This window comes from Sebastes fasciatus, chromosome 6, assembly GCF_043250625.1.
Source record: "Sebastes fasciatus isolate fSebFas1 chromosome 6, fSebFas1.pri, whole genome shotgun sequence".
NCBI classification, from domain to species: domain Eukaryota; kingdom Metazoa; phylum Chordata; class Actinopteri; order Perciformes; family Sebastidae; genus Sebastes; species Sebastes fasciatus.
In genome coordinates, this window is record NC_133800.1 from 32,242,812 (window position 1) to 32,265,649 (window position 22,838).

Here is a 22,838-nt window from a genome sequence, read left to right on the forward strand (position 1 = left end):
AATTTTTATCGATCTTTCCAAGGCTTTTGATATGGTTGATCAATACCTCCTACTTGATAAGCTCTATTCTATTGGTTTAAATCAAAATGCTCTCCTCTGGTTTAATGCCTATCTTCATAATAGACGTCAGAGTGTTGTCATTCAAGGTTCTCAGTCGGACTATTTAATTGTCGAAAAGGGTGTTCCACAAGGTTCCACCTTGGGACCACTTCTTTTTTCTATCTTTATCAACGACCTACCTCAAATATGCTCAAATTGTCTTGTTCATCTTTATGCTGATGACACTGTTATTTACATTTCTAACTCTGATATATTACAAATTCAGAATTCTCTACAGTTTGATTTTAATTTGGTCCAAAACTGGTTTCATAACAACAAACTTGCATTGAATAAAAAGAAGTCCTGCAGCATGGTGTTTGGTACGCGACATAATCGTTCACATATTATTTGGATTTGCATATTAATTTTGTTGATGGGTCACCCCTTGAGAAAGTTGATTCATTCAAATATCTTGGACTTTGGATTGACCATGAACTCTCCTTCAAGCCCCATATTGATTTTATTATAAAACGAACATATGGTTGTCTGAGTTCACTTTATCGCTCAATTAATTGTTTTACTTTTGAAGTCAGAAAAAGAATAATTTCACAGTTGATACTACCTATTATTGATTATGCTGATATTGTCTATCAAAACACCTCTAACACTTATCTTAGGCCCCTTAATGTTGTATATAATTCTCTTTGTAGATTTGTCTTGAGGTGTCCTTATAGAACTCATCATTGTTCAATGTATAGATCACTTAATTGGTTGCAGCTGAAATTTAGAAGGCAATTTCACTGGGTTCAGTTTATTTTCAAATATGTTTATTTTAATTGTCCTTCCTATTTGAAACAGTTTTTCGGTTCCATGTAGATCTTCATATTCACTCAGACATATGCAACATCCCTTTTTCTTTGTCCCAAGAATTTTTAAAGAAGTTGGACGCAGGTCATTCCAATACAAAGCTCCATCAAACTGGAATCATCTTCCTCTTTTTCTGAGATCTATTACCTCATGTTTTTAATTTGTGTGTACTTATGATCCTCAGTTTATTTGTGCTACATATAATCTGAAGACAAACTGTTGCAATTGTTCTTTATGCGGATGTAATTGATTTAAATATGGTCATTGTATTAAGATGGTGAGCAAGCTGTCTGTATCTGTGTATTTGCAGTGTATGTTTTCTATGTAATGCTGTTTTGTCTGTATATGTTTTTTGTATTTGTGTCTATACTAGGACCCCCTCGAAAATGAGATGCTACATCTCAAGGGGCTATCCTATCCTTCCAATAAATTCAATAAATATCTTTGAGTTCTGGACAAAACAAGACATTTGAAGACATCATCTTGGGCTTTGGGAGACACTGATCGACACTTTTCACCATTTTCTGACATTTTATAGACCAAATAACTAATCCATAATGAAGAACATAATCGACAGATCACTCGACAATGAAAATAATCGTTAATAATAATTATAATAATAATAATCGCCCTAAAATACAATATATAAACAATTAAATGATATACTCTAGCTTCAAGTTTCCCTTTGCCAAGTGTTCATCTCACTCAATCATACGTTCACACTCAGTCTTAACACATGCAATAAAATATTTTCCATAGAAATACATTATACAAATGGATGCAACGATTAATCGATTAGTTGTCAATATTAAATTAATCGCCAACTATTTTGATAATTGATTAATCGATTTGAGTCATTTTTTAAGAAAAAGACAAGGCAAAATTCTCTGATTCCAGCTTCTTAAATGTGAATATTTTCTGGTTTCTTTACTCCTCTATGACAGTAAACTGAATATCTTTGAGTTGTGGACAAAACAAGACATTTGAGGACGTCATCTTGGGCTTTGGGAAACACATCTTTCACCATTTTCTGACATTTTATAAACCAAATAACTAATCGATTAATGAAGAAAATAATCGACAGATCAATCGACAATAAAAATAATCGTTAGTTGCAGCCCTAAAAATACAATACATAAATAAAATTATAAGTAGTTATTACGCCGTCTTTTACGTCAAAAACACCAGGAAACAAAAGTACAACAAAGCAAATAAAGGGTTATATTATGTCAGAAGAGATGTTGACTGTATCTGTATCTCAACTGTTAATAATAACGAATAAGATGTTAGTAATTCAAAAGTAAGCCCAGTGTCAACTTTCTTTCTAAACAAATTTTATTTCAAAGAGAAGTACAAAAAAAAGTTTATGCCTAAAAACAAGTGTTTTCTGACATATGGTTAAGAAATAATAATAATAATAATGTGTGTCTTAATAAATTCAACAGACAGATTTGCATAGAGTAAGAGCAAAAGTCGGTTAAAACAAAATACAGAAAATAACATCGATGACGGCAGCACAGTTAGATGGCACCACTAAACAGAAGGCTGGAGGGCGTTTACACATATAACAGTTAAATATTATTTGATTTTTAAATGGGAAAGTCTAAATACAGTATGATGAAAAGCTGCACATGCAGTGTACAAACAGAACATTTTACACATTAAACAACATCACTGAAGCAAACGTTAAGTAACTGAACTGAATAGTGTGATTAGTTTTCAGTCTGTAGTTGTAGTTTGGCACTGACATTAAAGATCATGCAGCTCCTGATGATAAATACAAAAAATATTAACAACATGGCACTTTTATTCAACTATAACATGATCTTAAAGTCGGGTTGTTTCTCTTTATAACAAAGTGGTATTAGTTTGACTACTTGCATGTTTAAAGTAGAAGCTTTCCAGCTTAAAAGCCAAATAAACGCCTAGAATTAAGTTTGTAGTGTTGGCTACAAAATAAGGTTTCTAGTTTTAACACAATTAAGGACTAATAACATTCCTCTTTCTCTGCATGGACTGTGTACCTCATTCATAACTTCCCTTATATTTCACTGTGGTAATACGTAAGGGATAATGTGCAGAGAGCCGGTCATTGTTGTGAAATAAACCCCGACTGGTCTTGCATCACCCTGGAGGGGTTTATTTCACAACAATGACCCGCTCGCTGTACATTACCCCGCTTATTACATGCCTACTTACTTAAGAAATCAATAATATGACACAAAATCAGTCAGCCAGAGTCCGACATCAGAACTGCAGCCATAGCAACGGTCTGTTATAAAGAAATAACAGACCGCAGAACGCCGTGATTGTAATTGTAACGTCATGTAATAATTATAGTAATTGCATTATCAGCACTTAAGGCATTGAAACCATCCAGAGGTGGAGGTGCAGGCTACTGAATCCCTCATAAGTTCATCGAAAACATGAGAAGCTAACTGTTTTTTTACTTTTAAGTTAAAATATGTTCAAAACAGTCTTAATCTGATAGCAAAATAACTGGAAAATGGTGCCATCTACTTGAATACAATACACAATTCATATATATATATATATATATATATATATATATATTTGTAAACATGATAGTGTGATGGCAAAACCTCTTAGTACCATGGTCACTGTGGAGTCATAATTAAGATTAAAGACTAGATAACAGATATGTCTTATGATAATCATCCAGTATTAAAACATGTTTACGTTCACCGCTTTGTAAATTTTTTGCGGTCCAACTCAGCAAACACAAAATAAGATAAACAGCGAGATCTATATGTGGATTGCAGGTGGAGTCAAGATGTTCAAGAAGCTCCTGAACAGCTGATGGATGGATGATTGTAGAGAAGAAGAAGAAGAGGATGAAGAGGTGGTGGTGTGCAGATTAAAGATCCTGGATACCTGGACTCCTGGTGGATCTGCAGCGTGGCGGCAGGCAGGGATGGATGGATTCAGAGAACGACCAGGTGTGTGTGTGTGTGTGAGATGGGAGGGTTAGGATCATCGTGCTTCCCTTCTGCTGTGACTCTTTCACTCGTCTGATTTCATCTTCATCTGTGCCTGCATCTGAGCAATCATCTGCTGCATGCGTCTCAGCTACAGAGAGAGAAGAAAAAGAAAAACACGACGATGGAGGGTTTTATTTTCAAGTAACCATTATAATATTCACATCAATAAGTTTCAATTTTGTTCCTCACTTAGTTGATTGATATATCTCAGAACGTATGTCAACAATTACAGTCTACAATATTTCCCTTTTTATTTCTTTGCTAGTATCAGTCGAATTATCTAGGAACACAAATCAGAAACAGTTCGGTAAACTTTATATTTCCAAACCATCCAGTGGTGGGTACATATCTGCATGAAAAAATCCTCTACAGGGAAGTGTCGTTAACATTTTATTTGGAAAAAAACAGGAGATGACCTGAGCATTTAGAGTGTTTAAGAGAAGAGTTACTCCAAATACTGAAGTATATCTGCTGATTCAATCTTTCGGTTTTACTTTATAACCAGTACAAGGTAATGATAGTTTAAGACCAAATGTTGTGGTGTTTTAATATAAAACCGAAAGCTTAAAACACCAAATGCGTCTCTGTCTTTTATAAACAGTGACTCTGCTTTTCTGATCTGCCTAGTTAGCATAATGTCTCTGTCCTGTGAAAACCACAAAAATCAGCTTCTCATGAGGTGAGAAAAAACAGCCTAATTTTCAGCTATTTTGTAATGATTTATTTAGCTTAATAAAAAGGAGATTTTTCTGAACCCATAAAGGAACATTTAGTCTGTAAATCTACTAGAAAAATAAAAAAAAGAAGTGTAATCTATAGGGAGAGAAACAGGCTAATTAGGAGTAATCCGGCAACAAGTTATTGTCGTTTCACTTTCTAGATTAAATAAAGACAAACTCAAGAAGTGACAGGATTCCTGGTTTGAACTTGATGTCGTCCCTGCTGGTAAAATACGTCACCAACTAAGTTTAGACCTTCAACAGTTAGAGTGGTTCAACCAATCAGATGCTCCTGTTCCTAAAGGTTCAGTGTGCTTGACAGTTGTAAAACATGTCGTCCAACCACGTCTAAAGACAAACCACAATGACTGAAAGAACTAAGAAAGGAAGTGCAATTTATAGAGAGACAAAATTCAGAAGACAAACAGACTAAATGAAAAAGCATCTCATGGACTTCCATTTTAAGTAGTTTTAGAGTATTATACCGTGAGATTTTCTTTATTATAACAAGATAAACTGCTACATTACTGTAAATAAACTAAACAGAGGCGTGCAGATGGTCAATACTTAATGAAATGAGGAGTAAATCAATATGTTTTAATACATAATGATATCATATAATCTAAATTTATATCAGCATAGCCCATGGGTCCATAAATAAGTGAACGATCTATTAACAGAGATAATAAGGATGTAAAGCTTCCTTTTAAATTATCATGAGTCACACTGTTCAACAATTATCTCTCCCGTAGCTTTCTCTTATGTCTATCGCCATCTTGTGGCTGAGAATAGAACTTCAAATGATTCATCTTTATATCATGAATGTGTGAATTTAATCTGGATATATAGTAGAGAGAGTCATGTGCACCTGGGTACAGTTGAAAACTAAAAGTCTCAGCTATTCTACAGCTGTTTTGACAAACAAATTTTATGCTGAAGATAGACTGAAAAACATGAAATGTGAATGCATATACCAAATGACTTATCTTGAAAATCAATGACGACTTAAATTGAATATTACTTTGAATTTCAACATAGTTTTAGTATATATTTATTCATATTAAATCTAGGTTTAATAAAAAAAATAAAATAATAATTATAAAATAAAAAAGGAAAACAAGAAACAAAACAATAAATAAATAAATTAGTAATTTAATTAATTAATTAATTATAACTGGCTCATGTCATTTCTTAATAGTTAGTGTGTGTGTGTTTTTTTGTTTTTTTAAACTAAACTACTAAAACTCAATGACTGCCAAAATTGGGATCAATTTAAACCTAAGTAAATGTTTTTTTTTGGAAACTTTATTCTTAATATTTATTAAATTGTTTCATATGTTTGTAATTTACACCTATACAGAGAGAAACATTTGACAATTGGCCTCCTGTGAAGTGACACTAATAATACATTTGAATGATTTCATTGGAAATGTATAATAATTGAACACTGTCTCCATGTAATTATAGTATAAAATGACATAGCCCTTTCCAGGAACCTTTTTAAGAAATAACAATTACTTATCAGTTCCAAATTAACTTCCTAGGAAATTATTATCCTAGGAAACTAGGAACCTGTAAAATAAAGTGTTACCTTTTCATTTATAGTATATATATAAGTACAGTAGCATCAGTTAGTATAATCTTTCCTCCCACCTAAAACCCTGACAACCAGTAAACAAACGGACCGCTGTCTCTGCAGCTTTGTGTTTTGGACTCCCCACATAACGGAGGTCATTCCCACCATAAAACTGGGCCAGGACATCCAGGCAGGAAGTGATGGCATATCCTGCCTGGGCACATTGTTTACAAACAGCTCTGATTGGACCCCGCCTGTCACTACGGTGGACTGCAGCCGCAACAGGCAACAGGCCAATCAAGAGCAATCAGGAAACAGGTTATTGCCTGATTACGTGCAGGATCAACGGCCCAAAATGTAAACAATACATATGGAAGATAGTGGGGTGAAAATAAATAAAGACGTTTTTCTCTTTCTAAAATACAGAACACTGATGAGTTGACAGCCAGTAAAACCAGGGCCATAATGTTAATGTCATAATGTACAACAAATATGACGAGGCAGTTTTTCTACAAAGTCAGGGTTAGTCTGCATTTACCCCTTCATTATACGCAGTACTCAGGGCATGTGGAGGTTAGTCAGATCCTCGTGTGTTTTTAAAGGATAGTTTTGGTCTTAGTCTGTCTTAATACAATACTCACATGCCCATATGTACACTGCAATAGAAATAAAGTAATTTACCAAAGCATACATCCATATTTTGCAGAATGTTTATGTTTTCAAAATGAAATGTGATGATACACCAACCTAAAATTTAGTGAAGCGCCTGTCAAAACACACGTCCGCATGTATAACTCCCTGTAATTATGATTTTGCTCATAAAACAATAAACAGAAAACAATATTTTCTCCTGGGACTAATTCAGATGGCAGAGATCTACATTCCTTCTGTGTAGTTCATTAAGTTTAACAAAAGCCAGTGCTGACATGTGTTTCATTGTAATGCATTAGCTATATTGAGCAAGTCGATTTTAATAGTGTACCAAAATGAACTGAAACCAATCTGCCCCTGGAGCTGTACACACACATTTACTAGGCTGTACACAAAAGCAGTGGTATGGTCCTTTAAGCGCTGTTGCTTAACTTTAAATAGGAGGACATTTTCTACAGAACTGTTGATTTTGTCTCCTATTTCTTACAGTGACATTGCATTAGGAAGGCAGCACTTCACAGCCAGTAAGGAGAGGATTTATTATAGAAACCAATAACTCTTTAACATACGGTACAAATGGCATGTGAGTATTATATTAATATGAATCTGAAAATATCCAAACTAGGGCAGTCAAAGTTAACGCAATATTAATGCCATAATAATGCATTGACACAAATTCATTTTAACACCACTAATATCTATAACGCAACTTTGGATTTTCAGGTTGTAGCGGGCTCCCTTTTAAAGCTAGAGTGAAGATATTGCTAAAACATAAGGAATCCATTGGGACCAACCATGTCATACTAGCTTGTAGAGAAGGAGGCTAAATAACGCTCGAAACTTGCACTAAATTTTGGCGAGGAAAAACTGTCATGGCCATATTCAAAGGGGTCCCTTGACCTTTGACCTCAAGATATGTGAATGTAAATGGGTTCTATGGGTACCCACGAGTCTCCCCTTTACAGACATGCCCACTTTATGATAATAACATGCAGTTTGGGGACAAGTCATAGTCAAGTCAGCACACTGACACACTGACAGCTGTTGTTGCCTGTTGGGCTGCAGTTTGCCATGTTATGATTTGAGCATATTTCTTTATGCTAAATGCAGTACCTGTGAGGGTTTCTGGATAATATTTGTCATTGTTTTGTATTGTTAACTGATTTCCAACAAAAAATATATACATATGTTTGCATAAAACAGCATATTTGCCCACTCACATGATAAGAGTATTAAATACTTGACAAATCTCCCTTTACATTTTGAACTGATAAAAAATGTGTGATTAATTTGAGATTAATTAAACTGTTTTTAGAGCCTGGACACCTGTATTTACAGTTATTCACTTGTTGGATCAACCAAGACACTATCAGCACGAAGTGAGATGAGAAGCTGTGTGTGTGTGTGTGTTCTCACCTCGGCCTCTTTCTGTAGCAGGATTTGGTCTTTATCCACCACTTCCTCATCCACAGCCCTGCAGGGAAACCAAACACACCAGTTAGCTTGAAATAGAGCAGCTCATCGTGCTGTTTACGTGATATAAGATCAGCGTCTCACCTGCCCGCTGTCTTCAGCCTCTCTGAGCGGAAGTTCTCATAGTGCAGATCCTGAGTTACCTCCTGGAGGTCTTGCATGTGGGTCCTGCAACAACAAGATATGCAATCCTTTCTTCACACACTGGGAGGCAGCAGAGCTTCACTGTCAACTTTTTCTTTCATACAACCAGCTTAATGTGGATGAAGTTCTGTCAAGGTTTTAAAAGACTTTCCTTCTGAAAATCATATTACTTAAGCAGTTTTATTGCCAGGGAGACTCACACAAGCATGGTGCGTAGTTTGAGGAAGTCATTGTGCTCGGGGTTCTCCACTTCAACAACTCCCCAGGGGTAGAGACGACCACGGATCTTCTTCCCCTTCACCTCAATCAGCTGGTTGGAGCCAATCACAGCAAAGGGAATGCTTGCCTGGGAGAGGAAGATAAAGGTCAGGATCCCCAGAGAGAAACAAAATCAAGAGGAAGGCATGTGGAAAATAAAGGTAATCTATCACTAAACCAGCAGAGGGAAGTGTCTGACGTAGTTTCTGTATCAGCTGCTGTCCCGCTCTCACCTTCAGGACTCTGGTCTGCTCCTTGAACTCCTCATCCTCGTCAGAGTCGGCGTCAGGTAGCTGATAAATTCTGATCCCGTGCTCTGCGATCTCATCCAGGATCTGAGTGGCGGAAACAAGAGAAACACGGGGAGGGTGAGCTGGCAGGGTCGTGTGACCTCATCGTGACCTCCTGACATGTCCCACTGTACAGGGAAAACTCTACTGTTGAACCCTCCAGAGGTGTCACTGCAGACTCTACCAGAGGGTCGGCATGACTTTATATTATCAATCTTTACTCAAACTGTTCAGAAACCAGTGATCTAGAAAGTAGAGCTGCAACTATTAATTGTCAACTATTAAACTAATCGCTAACTATTTAGATAACCAATTCATCGGTTTGAGTGATTTTTTTTAAGGAAAATAAAAGTCAAAATTCTCCAATTCCAGCTTCGTGAGCTGGGGACACACCAAGCTGATATCGAAGAACTAGCTGCGACGAAGGCCACCAGTTGAGTCGCCTCACGTCGCCTTTGTCTTGGCCAAAAAGTTGCACTCGAACACACCGCAAAGACTACAGCCGACAGCCGACGGCCAACCACCACATACGTTCTGCGCCTGCGTGAGATGAAATAACTCTCCACACCAGCTTTATTCCAGATGACCATGTCGTTGTGAAAATATCCGTGTATTGGAATGATCAGATGAGATGGAGATAAAAAATGAGAAGAGACTTCTGTGTTTTTCATCTTGACTTCACTTGTTTGCTTTCTTTCCTCACTTCTGTTTCTCTTCTCGTGCACTGATTTTGTTTAAGCTGAACAACCAATCAGAGTGATTTCTCTCATCAACGAGCTCTGTCGCCGATTCAACATGCTGAATCAGCCAAAAAGCCTCCGACACAGGCAGACTAGAGAGGAAAGTACGGGACCCTGCAAAAACTAGGCCGATGCTCACCGATGGCCCCAAACTGTGTTTCTTTGTGTGTCAGGGCCTTTAACTGTGAATATGCTCTGGTTTCTTTACTCCTCTATGACAGTAAACTGAATATCTTAAAACATCCTCACTGTCACGACCACTAAGGACCCTTTTCCTTCGAAATATCTTTTAATAAAAATGTTCATTTGTAAAACTTTTTTTTGTACCTTTAAATGTTGTCTTCATTCTTCATTTTGTGTGTAATAGATGCTCATAATGTATATGGTAGTCTATTTTTTTAAAGTTACTTATCCACACTTTGCATCTGCTCTTGTACTTGTACTGTAGTTTACTTTACTTGTACTGTACTTCTAGTTTCTTATAAATTCTGACATTAAAGTCAATGAAATCTACTGCCAATTCCAGCATGGCACAGGCTTTTGTAATTTATCTAAATATATATACATATATATATAAAAAATGTGTGTATTCACTGTAAACTGTGAGTCATATGGACAAAATACCAGCTGCGGCTGTGACCCAACAGAAAGTAAGAGAGCTCTATAGACTAATAGGAGGGTGTGAGTGAGTACCAGTTGTTGCAGCAACACATTTAATTAAAGCCCCCCATGGAGGAAAAGAGGGGTGAGACAGAAAGGGTAGACAGGTGAAAAATAATAACGGTCTGTGTGTGCGTTTCAGAGTTAGAAACAAAGTTCTCACCCTCCTTTATTCACAAGCTGACCGGTGAAGAAACAAGTTAAAACAAAGGGTCTTTCTTCTCCGCTACCTCGGGACAGATGTCAGTATTTATTATTCTAAACATCAAAGCCTGCATTTTTCTTTTGTTTTCCCCAGAGCAGAATTTTTAGACCCACAATGTAGTCTTATGTAATGGAGCCAAAAAATGTCAAGTGTTGTTTTCCTGACTTTTTTGGGGACTTTCATGTACGGTGGTGTATAATAGGACAGTGGTCAGTCAGCCAGGAGCCTGGGAAGTGAGCGCAGGTTTTCCTACCGAGCGCAGCTCCTGTTTGAGCCCTTGTTATGGCTGCCGCTTGTTTTCTCAGTGAGCTCTGTGCGCAGTGTGTGCGAGATAGTGTGTGTGCGGGGAGGCTCGGGTATTGTTGTGGGGCAGATCTAAAAACAAACAGGCTTTGCGGGAATCAGAGGAGAGCGTGAGTCAGGACCAGAGCCTCTTTTTTCCTCCATTCACTCAAACACACGATTTACAGATCTGTCGAACACAGAGGCTGAATAAACATCGCTCTGGTCCGGTGGGGCAGAGCATAAAGGATTTTGGGAAACTCTGCACTCAGAGAGAAAATAAACACGCGTGACACAATGGCAGGAAAAAACGAAACAAACAACAACTCCAGTCACACAAGTAGATAAGGTAGAGATAAGCTAAAGAATGTGATAAAACAGGAAAAATCGAACTGAAAGACCACAAATCAACCAGTAAACAAAGACAGTGTAGCATATTTTATGAATGCAAACAACCATTAAATGTCCAGAAACAATATCTGGTCATCACACAAAACACAAGTTTGTTGTCTGCCATCATCCGTTTCCAGACCTCGGTAAGCCAAAAGCTGCAAAATGGCTGTTTACCTGAATTATCCTGTTCCGTAACATGTGCTTAGTGCAGCCTGACACCTATAATCAGGACCTCTCAGGGAGCGTCAGATGTCAAAATCACTGCCTGCTCCAAATCCCTCTAGTCTCCTGTTGATTTACTGTACACAATGTAGGCCTTAATCCCTAATGTTACACCACTCTACTCGTCAAAGTTGTGTGTTTTCGTTGGCACAGAGATGCTGGCAGTGGGAGCCATTTTGATTTTATGACCATCCTGTCCGGTTATAATACTCCCCCCCGCCCCCCACCCCTCCCTGTGCTGTTATGGTTGGCCGTGCAGGTCCACTCAATGCTGTCAGGGCAGCGGACAAACAATGCCACGCAAGACTCTGCCTCAGTATTAATTAGAAAAGGAAGGCAAAGACTTATCGCCAGAATATGAAGCATTGTTTGTGGAAATATTTCGTCATGTCGGGCAGTTATGATAAGTGAGAGGGTGGAGGCCGATGTTGTCCGGCTGGAAAATGGGTTAGAAATGAGACAAATTGCAGGTGAAGCGTGTATTTCCAGTGTACAGTCAGGCTCGTTCAGTTCTAGGAATAGCAGTATTAAATATGCCGTAGCGGTTAGCCCAAATATAGCACACCCGCAGGTCTATACATAGATATAATTACACAGCGTGAAGTCGTGGGAGACATTGCTAAGCAGTTTTTCTGCAATTTTGCACAGCAGGTTTAACCAAAACCTCCAATCACAATGAAACAGGGTGCAAACCCATCATTACGGGGATCAACCGTTTCATCACGGCAACCTTACGAGGGAATAATATTTTCATGATTTGCTCATTCTCACAAGCAAAACCCACAAAAATATGAATTACTCAAACACCTGCTAAGCAATGACGAACGGATCCTGGACAAACAGAAAACAAATAGCTGCCGAAGACAAAAAGCAAACAGACAAAAGAGCGGATTACTGTGGTGAGCACCGACATTCAACAGGTAACCGCATGCACAAGCAACACTCGCAATAATACACTTCTAGTGTGATTGTTGAGGACAGAGCCGAGCTTCCTCTGGCCTCCTGACATGGTGTTTGTATCCATAAAACTAAAACTCTAACAGGGAACAATACTTGGAAGTAGAAACATGTATCAGAGCATTCTTAGGAAATCACAATGCAGAGAGGGAAAAAAAATCCACGAAAAACAACACAATCAAAGTGCATCTCAACACTAATCAACCCCGACTGAGAAGTGCAAGGATCGGGGGATTCAGAGGGACCAGAACCAGCAGCACTTTTACGTAACGTTTATGTAACCTCACAGCTGCCTGCCAGCTACTGCAGAGTGGCCATGGGAAGGAAACGGTGCATCAGTGCCATTACAAGTAGTGGAGCTGATCAGCTTTGAATCGCTTTTAAACCTGGTTTCATACTGAGAAACACCTGGAGGGACAGGGGCCCTCTTTTTCCAGGACTGCAGAGTTTATTAAAGGAAAATGCTGGCCATGGTGAGCATTAAATCCGTTCTGCTGAGTGCTCTCAATCCCTCCTGTAGGTCCAACTGTGTGTCTACATATCGTATAATAAAACAACTGCTTACTTTGCACCTTCTAAATCTAATTTACTAGTGGGTCTGATGAAATCCAACTGTCCAGCCAATAAACTACGTAAAATATGAGTTCTGGACAAGCAGAAATATAGTCTCTTCCCACATAAAATACAGGGCCAGCAAACTTTTTGATAAAGAAGAAGATTCTGTGATGAGTACCGGCATCTCCAGTTGTAGATTTAAGTCCAGAGTGGTAGAAAGTCTTTAAAGTTTCAAGAGGTTGCTCCACCAAAACAAGACTTCAAACTATGATTTAGTTACTCTCTCACAGGAGGCATCAATGTGGCTTTTTTATATTTATATATACCTCAATTATAAGATTACAAGACAGACAACAGATATCTGGCAGCATGAAAAGAAAAAGCTGATTCCTACAACTATTCTTTAGTTTCCAAACTTAATTTGCTAACCTTGAGACACATGAAGACAAGTGCTTTTCTCTTGCCAGGAAACGCCTTTCAACTAACCGGCTCTCTCCTGCCTGCAGGGAGTCTGAGGGGGTGAGGGAGCCCCGACAATACCTGATCTAAGGGGGTCGGAGGGATTTAGACCTCATACTGGCCTCCTACACAAACACACACACACACTTTCAGATACACATAGCTGACTGTTGCCTCACTTTGTGAACTGGTATAATCTGGCGTCAGGAGCAGGAAAGGAGTTTACGTGTTTGGAGCTTTGTAGCTCCAGGAGGCCGGTGGATCACCACGGACGAAGGATGACGATCAGACCATCTACAGAGCAAATCCCTCTGAATGTTCAAATATCATCCCCTTCTAAAAGTACCCATACACTAAGCAGTACCGGGAAAACAATACCTTTCTGTTCACAGGATTAAAGACACTTGCATGCATGCACAGAATTACATTCCAGATAAATTCAGTCAGAGTCTGAGACCAAGTGGACGGTTCAGACTGGAACAGACCGGGCGAGAACAGCTGGATTTCTAACAGGAGGCACCGATGGAAAGTACAGAGGAAGTCACCACAACCATGGCAACGTGAAGGCATCATATGAGTTATGGTGATCAACACACTTGCACGCACGCGCGCGCACACACCCGCCCACACTCCTATTGTCTGGGCTAAGTATTAGTACAGTTAAGACCACCCACCTCTCCCTGTGATCAAAGAGCATGGGGAGGAACAATCGAGCTATTCATGTAATCTTGTATCTACGTGATATTTGAAGGGGGACAGTGCCAGTTTAGCATTTCAACCACACATCAGGCTTTTGTGACTTGGTCTGGTAATCAAAAGGGTCTCAACGGCAAACTCGAGAGCAAAAAAATGACTCATTAGCAGCACAGCAAAGTCCGGAAGCCATCTTTACAGGCTGGCCTTCTGACAAGGAAACCTGCTGTTTTCACACTGTATTCGGCTTGTACTTTCTTTACTTGAGAACAGATGAGAGTGTGTAGTAGAGCCGCTCGCTCAATGAGGAAAAAGCACGTATTTATTGTTTTAAAATCTGCAGAGACGTGGAGCATGCCCCGGCACAATGACCGCTGGAGGGCAGGAAAATAAATATATCCGCGTGTTTGAAACACTGGCAGGAAAAAGGACCAGGCCTAAGCCGACCTGGGACTCATATACTTACAGGAGCAGTGAGGTAATCACCACTCCACCTTTACTCCTGGGGCGCCGGCCTCGACATGTACAAGGAAAGAATATTAAAAACGGAGTTCAAACTCACATAATTACCAGGGCTGTCTAAGTTATCGCAATAATAACACGATTTCTTAGAGTAATAAATAATATGCCACTAATTTCTTTAATGCATTATTTCAACTTGCGATTTTTAGGTTGTAGAGGGCTCAGTTTTAAAGCTAGAGTGAAGATACTGGTATCATATGAAACTAGATAACCGAAGGAATCCATTGGTACCAACCATGTCATACTAGCTTGTCACGAGGGAGGTTAAATAACGCTCCAAACATACGCAAAATGATCAGCTGACTATACCTGCGTCATAATTTATTTTTCTAGCTCAACTCTATCTGGCTGCTGAAGTTCACCCTCTGTGTTAGAACTACTTCACTTTCTGTTATTGCTATTCAAGACAACCTGGTGACAATAGTGGCCGGTACGAGTTGTCCTGCACTGATAATGTGTCCCAGCGGGGTCGTAGAACTGGTTCACACAGCAGGAGTATGTGGAGTGGCTGGGCGAGAAGACAGCAAGTCAGACAATGAAGGGGAAACTGTGACAGTGCCTCGACCGGGTGAAATATGGCAGCTGAGGGGACAAACGTGAGGGAGGGAGGGTTCTGCATGAGGAGACAGTGAGCAGAGATTGGATGGGGAAGGACTAGAGTCTGTTAAAACAACGACAATCATCTAAACAACTAATCGATTAATCAAGAAAATAATCAACAGTTTAATCGACAATGAAAATAATCATTAGTTTCAGGCCTAGTTCGGACAAAAGTAGGCATTTGTGTGTTTTTGCCTCCATCAGGATTCCGGTCTAAACCAGCTGTGTATGGTCCTCTAAAAAGAAAGCAGCCAGTGAAGCAGTTTGAGACTAAAGCCCTGCACAGGATATGACTTTAAGGTCCCAGACTGAGAGGATCAGTCCCTCAATATACCCTCCTCAGGGCAACTTATGAGATAGAGACCACAGCGACCCCGGTGAAGGAAATTGGCATTAGAGCAAATTAAAAAAAAAAGAGGACACAAAGACACAGAGGAAGAAAGTAAGAGGCAGCTGAGTGAGGCACTGCCAGGAGAGGAAGGACGGGGCAAGAGGCGAGCAGAGCTCAGGGAATGAAAGCTGAATGATGGGTGGTTTGTTAACTTTGTCCGTGAGCTTGAGGTGTGCAGGGCAGCAGGTTGTGTCTTGTCAGTGGAACAGTCTTGACACATTGCAGGAAACGTATATTGTTCTGTACAAGCTGTTTCCCCTTAATAAAAAGAGAAATGTGTGGACGAGCCTTGAGAGAGGCGGGGGGTCCCATTTACTGAGAGACAAATGGCTCCGAACGGTGAGAAAGTCCCCAGCAAAAAAACAAACTAATAAATAGTGTGAGAGAAACGCTGGAGGTTATCAATCATCCTCCAGCACTCGGCTCTGTGGCAGCTTCTTGGCCGCTTGCGCTCTGACCTCAAAGGAAGGCCCGGTGGCCCGCTACACTGTACTGGACTGTATGGAATGACTCAGGCACGTATACCTAAGAGCCACTTCAACTAATCTGATCCAACCGACAAATACATTTGTTCTCCTGAGAGACACTTAAAGAGATGAATGAGCTTTACTATGACACTTACCTTTTACAATGACTAAGTTTACAAGCACACAAGAAACCAGTCTACTGTCATAAATCTCTAAGAGCGCATTTTTGATAGCTACCATTGTCTGAAATTAGTGAATAATCAGATGCCACACCCCATGTTTTGTAAAAGCCTTAGAATTATTTAAATATATTATGTGAAAATGACATAAGAACCCTATTTATTGATAAGACACTGCCATTTTTTAATAATCTGAGAATTTGTACTGTGTACCTGTTTAAATTTTACACATAGTGAAAAACAACTAATTTAAATTTAAGACCTGATTTTGTGTAAATAAGCATTAGAAACATATTAGTGTAATCATTACTTCCCAATTGCCTATGATGTATACTATATATTGATCCAATTTTGTATATATTTATTTTCTACTTATTATTATTATTATTATTACTACTACTATTTTATTTTTGTATTATTATTATTATTACTATTATTTAAATTTTTGTATTTTTTATTTTTATTATCAATATTATCATAATTCTTTTTTGTATCCCTAAAAATCTATTAAAAAAATCATTTAAAAAAAGAAAAACAACTTATTCAATGGTTTCACTTAATAACAAGAAGACCAATACAGTTTTGTACAGTTTCATTCGTAGCTTTGACTGAATATCTTTGGGGATGAAGAAACACAGCTATGAGAAGTGATGTATTCTGCTGCATGTGTTGCTCCCTGTTCTGGTATCTGTTTTACATATATTTGCATGTAAAACAAGAACATTCAGAAACCTCTTTGAGGATATTCATGGTAAAATATTCAGGTTTCTCCAGCAGGAATTTATCTGCATTAAAAATGTCTCTCTTAATTACCTTGCCATGAAATAGCCAGGAGTAATCATATTAATTAAAATCATATAAATGCAGCCAGTATTATTGACTGAAATCAGGGCGACTGTGTAGATCTGAAATACAATGACAGCATTCCCCACAAAACAATCAGACTGCACACAAGCGCCACTGCAGCCACACTTACCAGTATTTTTACAAATTGAGATAAAGATAAAAAGTTGTGTATGCCCATAATGTGCCTTAACAAGACATAATGTGCCCTCTTTAGGGACACATGGTGCCGTTTCTAAATGTGGGGCAGATAGCTCAATTAACCCTCTGTACTTCCTGACAATAATGGCATGTCCAGGAACTCACCATCATCAGATACAGTCAAACTAAATTCAAACTTTTTTGGGTCCGTTAATGTTTAAAAATGCAGTTTATGTTGGAAATTGGGTAGCGTGCATATGGGCCTACTGTATGTGCGCGAGTTTGTCCATTTTGTTGAACTCAGCAGCTCCTTAGTGTACAGCTACAGCGGGAAATGTCTGTTAAGGGTACACTTAGTGGAGCATGTGAACAAACAGACAGATAGTGTTGTGGACAGTTTGGCAGTAAAGAGGTCAGATCAGAGTGATAATGTTAAAGTATTTCCATTGCCCCACTTTTATCATTTCCTGCTCTGCCGGTATTGGCTACGTTTGTACAGTAAATGATGTCTATCAGTGATTTGAATGAAAAGCAAAACATGAACAATAATAAGAGTTGTGTCTCTAACTGTAATCAACACAGCTAAGCTACAGTACTGCACGCTGCCAGCTGGATCAGGCTTGGGGGTATTCTGTAGATTGGGGCGGGGGTCGGTGGCAGCAGGAAACGCGTTTTTTCATCTTAAGTGCCAGAGCAACATTCAGAAAGTTTGCGGAAGGTCAAAACACAAAACAACTCAACAATTCAACTGGTAGGTCTCTTAAGGACAACGCAGTGGAGGATTTCACCTTTGATGCCAGAGCAACTTACATTCTAGCGAAAATACAGAACAAGTGGAGTTACTGAGTTCTTGTATTGTCCTCATGAAGCACACGTGAGACCGTGTGTGTCCTGTAACTGTGACCCCGTCTCCCCGAGATGCTGCATCAGCAATTTCAAGCAATCTGACTGTGGGAGCCTCAAACAAAGCAGACTGGCCGCTGACGGGAACAGAGCAGAGCTGGATTCTGCTCAGTCTGACACCGTGCCAGACCACCGGCTCCGAGACCTGAATGAGAGGCAGGTGGGAGGTCTGGGCACGGAAGGGCCAGTGGGGAGACAGGCTGACTTCCAATTAACAGCACTAATGAAAAAAAAGTCATTTGCAACAACAACCTGCCCGTGTTGTTTTCTGAACTAGGACTGCAACTAATGATTATTTTCCATTATCAGTTAGTCTGATGATTACTTTTTCAATTAACCCTAATCCTACCGACTGGGGGTCCCTGCAGACCCCAGAGGTCTACTTTTTTATCATATCTCACAGGTACTTTATTCTATCATTCCAATTTTTCATCACTTTGTCAATGAATTTGTCCTTTATGACTTCATATCATTGTTTTCTGTTTTAATTGGTGCTTTTTAAAAAGACCAATGTATCCAGTTGCAGCCTATGCAGTTAAAATAGATCAAATAGAATAGATAGATAAAATGTTTGCTATGGGTCCTTATTTTAAGTGTAACACACTATCAGCGAGGTAGAGTCACTCTGTCAGTCATTGTGAAGAAGACAGACACATATTTCCTCATGTGCTCTGTCTTTTTTCCTTTTACAAAATATACAAATTCACTGTAACTTTCCTAGAATAATAATAATCTTTTTTTTTTTTCTTCAGATAACATTAAATACATACCTAGTAATGTTTTGAGGAGAAATAAGCAACCATTTTTGCTATGATGGCTGTTTCTTACAGTAGTTTATTCAATTCCTTCGGTACTCCTTGTATGTTAAATAGGTTGGTAATTTGAGGGTACATTTTTTTGCCTCAAAAATGTCAGAAAAGAGTGAAAAATGACCCTGAGCCCATGGTGACGTCTGGCCAACAACACCCAAAAGATATTCCATTTATAATGATATGAACCAGAGAAAATTCAAGCCAATCCTCATATTTGAGAAGCGGGAGCCAAAGAATGTTTCGCATTTTTGCTTGAAAGGTTGTAGGTGTTAGGTGAGTGGAGCAGAGTAGGGGTTATCAGCTGAACACGCTGTGTGTTGTATTGCAGCACTAATGTGTCTTTCCCCCCTCTGGACAGCAGGAAGCTGAGGAGCGTGCAGGCAGGCAGACACTTGGGTCACTTCCAACAGGAAGTACCTGCGATGGGTTGAGAATGGATGAGATGTGCTGCTGCCTCTATATTATATACAACACCCTTTCCCTGCGTATGTCCCTCCTGATGTTTCCTCTCTTATGTCATCCCTCCCTTTACCTTTAAACAATCTGGCTGACGGTATCATCAAGAACATAAAACGTACGCCAAGAAATCACTGCAATTACACGGGGAAGTACACGTGTGCTTTCTCCATACCAGGCTGCCAATGAGGATGGATAAGGGATTTTGCTATTATTAGTGTATTATTCATTAATCCACTTCCTAATGGCTATACCATATAACTGTAGATGGGACAAAAACAACCACATAACACACACTCCCCAACTTCCCCAACATCCTGACAACAAGTGCTTGGACATTCCAGCTGTTTCCTTGTACCATGAATCAAATCTAGGGGAAAGATGATTATATATATACTTTATATAGAACAACTATAGATCAAAATTGTGTGTGTAGACATCAAACATACCCTCCGCTTCAGGCGATCCCTCTCCTTCAGCGTCAGTGTGTCGGCCTTGGCAATGACTGGGACTATGTTGACTTTGCTGTGGATGGCCTTCATAAACTCCACATCCAGAGGCTTCAGACTAGCAAAGAAAAAGATTATAAAGAAGACAATAAAACTATTAGGACACAGTGGGAAACAGAGGATAGCAGACACAGAGGAGGGGACAGTTTTGAGGGGGAAGAGAGAAATCAGAGGTGACACCAAAATCAGGCCAAAAAAACTTCACGGCGTGTTTCAGAAGGGGAAACATACTTTTCAGTCTTCTTTCAGGTAGTATTGAATGTACTGGAGTAGACCTGAGTAAACCACAACTAGGTAGAGATAACATCAACTTTAGAGAGTGTAAGAGTGTGTTTGTTTACCCGTGTCCAAACGGAGATATGAAGTAGAAGCAGCAGTGCACCCTGTTGTCCACTATGTGTCTTCGGTTCAGGCCGCTCTCATCGTGGAGGTATCGCTCAAACTGATTGTCGATGTACTGGATGATGGTCTTGAAGCTGACATCAAAGACAAACAGACGTAAGCCTCCTTAATCACACCAAATAACCACGTAAGAACTATTTTAACATCAACACTGAGAATGACATTCAAGGAAAGGAAATCATACACGTCATTTTGAAGTAATAAGTCTAGGAGGATCTTCACTGTCGAGGAGAAACTGTGAGCCAAATACTGTTTAGGACTCCCACACTGACTCAGGTTTTTTATGTCAGGAGGAACATCGCTGTTGTTGTACAATTCTGTGTCTACGTTTTGTGATAGGAGGGGTGGATTCATTTCAGAGGGGTATTATGTTGCTCTATGAGCTGAGAAACCCTTTAAACTCTGCTGGATAAACTTTAAAAATATTTAGCTGGTCAAAGTAAAATTACAGCTTTGTAGTTTCAGAAAAGTTGACATCTTGTTATACAGGCTTATCATCTATGAGAGATAATTTCTTATCACTTTTCACCATTTTAGAACAGGAAAAAAACAGGAAATATGCTATTTTCACACCTTCTATTTATGACTGATTTGCTGGCGTGATTGAGACGTGAGTTTAACTGATGAATGCATTAAATTATCTTCTAGGCAGACAGTGCAGTATGAAAATGAACTTGTAGAAGGATATAGTCTTTATTATATTTGTCTTGTTTTGATGTTTAGCAGCAAAAACGCCAAGATAGTTCTTTAATTATTTTTTTTGATAAAGTTTTTGCCATTTTTTTCCTTTATTAGACAGATGACAGGACAGTAACCATTTGGCTACTAAAGCTCTCTAGTTCTTTAAATTTGATCTTTCTGAGGTTGTAGCGGGCTCAGTTTTAAAGCTAGAGAGAAGATGCTGGTATCATATGAAACTAGAAAAAAACCCTAAGGAATCAATTGGTGTCATACTAGCTTGTCGTGAAGGAAGTTAAATAACGCTGCAAACTTGAGCTAAATTTTAGCGAGGAAAAACTGTCATGTCCATTTTCAAAGGGGTCCCTTGACCTCTGACCTCCAGATATGTGAATGAAAATAGGTTCTATGGGTACCCACGAGTCTCCCCTTTACAGACATGCCCACTTTATTATTTCATCTCTTTTGCAGTTGTGTCCTTTTTGGTAGCCTTTGTAGAAGAGTATGTGTGTCCAGGAGAGTAAAGGTCCAGCTATGCCAGGACAATCAACAAGAAATAGATCTTGGACAGACAGACACACACACACACGCACACGCACACGCACACGCACACGCACACGCACACGGTTGAAGGATCTAAACATAGGGAATGCAGAGGGAGGAGAGGTAAGAAACAGGGAGTGGGAGTTTGGGATGAAACTTGAGAAGGGGAGTAGATGAGGACAGGAGGGAAGGATGAGAGAGCACGCTGGACAGGAAACATGTCCCAAGTTGTTATCGCTCCCTACTCCTCCACGACACATAAACACACCAGTCCTGGCTGTTGATGGCGTCGCCATATCCAGGGGTGTCGACCACGGTGAGGCGGAGCTTCACTCCTCTCTCCTCGATCTCCACAGTTGACGCCTCAATCTGCACCGTCCTCTCAATCTTCTCTGTGGAGCGGAAGCACAGGAATAATTGATGGGCGGCACAACGGAGCAGACACCTCGGTACCCAAGTGGAACATTAACATCCCAAGTTCCTGCCTGAGCTGCATGCTTACACAGCTGCCATGACCGCAGGCTTCAAGAAGGTGGATACACCTTAAAAAATTAAATCATGGGGTTTGTCATCTAAAAGAGCTATGCTTTTTCTTATCTGCACCAGACCAGGGAGGGCCTGGATAATTGTTTTCAAGCCAGAACAAGTCTCAACCTAAGTCAAGTCATAAGAAGGGCAGGGTCATATTTTGAGACTAAGGCATTCCCAACATTCCTTTTGAAATAATGCGCTGCGGGAGACATTGCAGCAGACATTTCTCTATTATTACAGTGTGCACCTTTGCGTATGTGTATGGGTGTGTATGAGTGTGTATACCTGCGGCACCAGGGATGTAGCGTTCAGGGTAGAGATCAGTGAGAAACAGGCTGTTTATAAGTGTCGATTTGCCCAAACCAGACTCTCCTGAAAAACAAAGAGAATGGAAAATAAAACTCTCAATTCTCTAGAGAAATCATATATAGTCTACTTTAAAAGAAAAGAGTGATAACTCACCTACAACCATGAGGGTAAATTCAAACCCTTTTTTCACTGATTTTCGATGCACTTGGTTCGGGAGGTTGGCAAACCCTACATAACCTGCTGATTCTGGGAACTGTAGAGCAAAAAAACACAACACAAATTGTTAAAAATAAGAGTCAGAAACTAAATAAAAGAAGCTGAAATTAATAAGGAAGTATTGAACTGACTCAAATTAAAGGGGATAGTA

At 39.4% G+C, this 22,838-nt stretch overlaps 2 protein-coding genes across 4 annotated transcripts in view; one reads left to right on the forward strand and one right to left on the reverse strand.

Moving 5' to 3' along the window:
- prnpb (prion protein b) overlaps positions 1–22,838 on the forward strand; it is a 201,354-nt gene that overhangs the window by 64,406 nt on the left and 114,110 nt on the right. The window lies entirely within an intron of this gene.
- LOC141769852 (septin-2) overlaps positions 2,223–22,838 on the reverse strand; it is a 29,966-nt gene continuing 9,350 nt past the window's right edge. For all 3 annotated transcript variants that reach the window (XM_074639312.1, XM_074639313.1, XM_074639314.1), the window contains exons 3-12: positions 22,625–22,724; positions 22,448–22,534; positions 21,900–22,023; positions 20,350–20,484; positions 19,949–20,066; positions 8,963–9,064; positions 8,672–8,817; positions 8,412–8,495; positions 8,271–8,328; positions 2,223–3,996 (exon numbers count right to left, since the gene is read on the reverse strand). In XM_074639312.1, the coding sequence (XP_074495413.1) occupies positions 3,931–3,996; positions 8,271–8,328; positions 8,412–8,495; positions 8,672–8,817; positions 8,963–9,064; positions 19,949–20,066; positions 20,350–20,484; positions 21,900–22,023; positions 22,448–22,534; positions 22,625–22,724 (1,020 nt within the window). In that variant the 3' untranslated portion in view covers positions 2,223–3,930. The remainder of the gene's footprint in view (positions 3,997–8,270; positions 8,329–8,411; positions 8,496–8,671; positions 8,818–8,962; positions 9,065–19,948; positions 20,067–20,349; positions 20,485–21,899; positions 22,024–22,447; positions 22,535–22,624; positions 22,725–22,838) is intronic.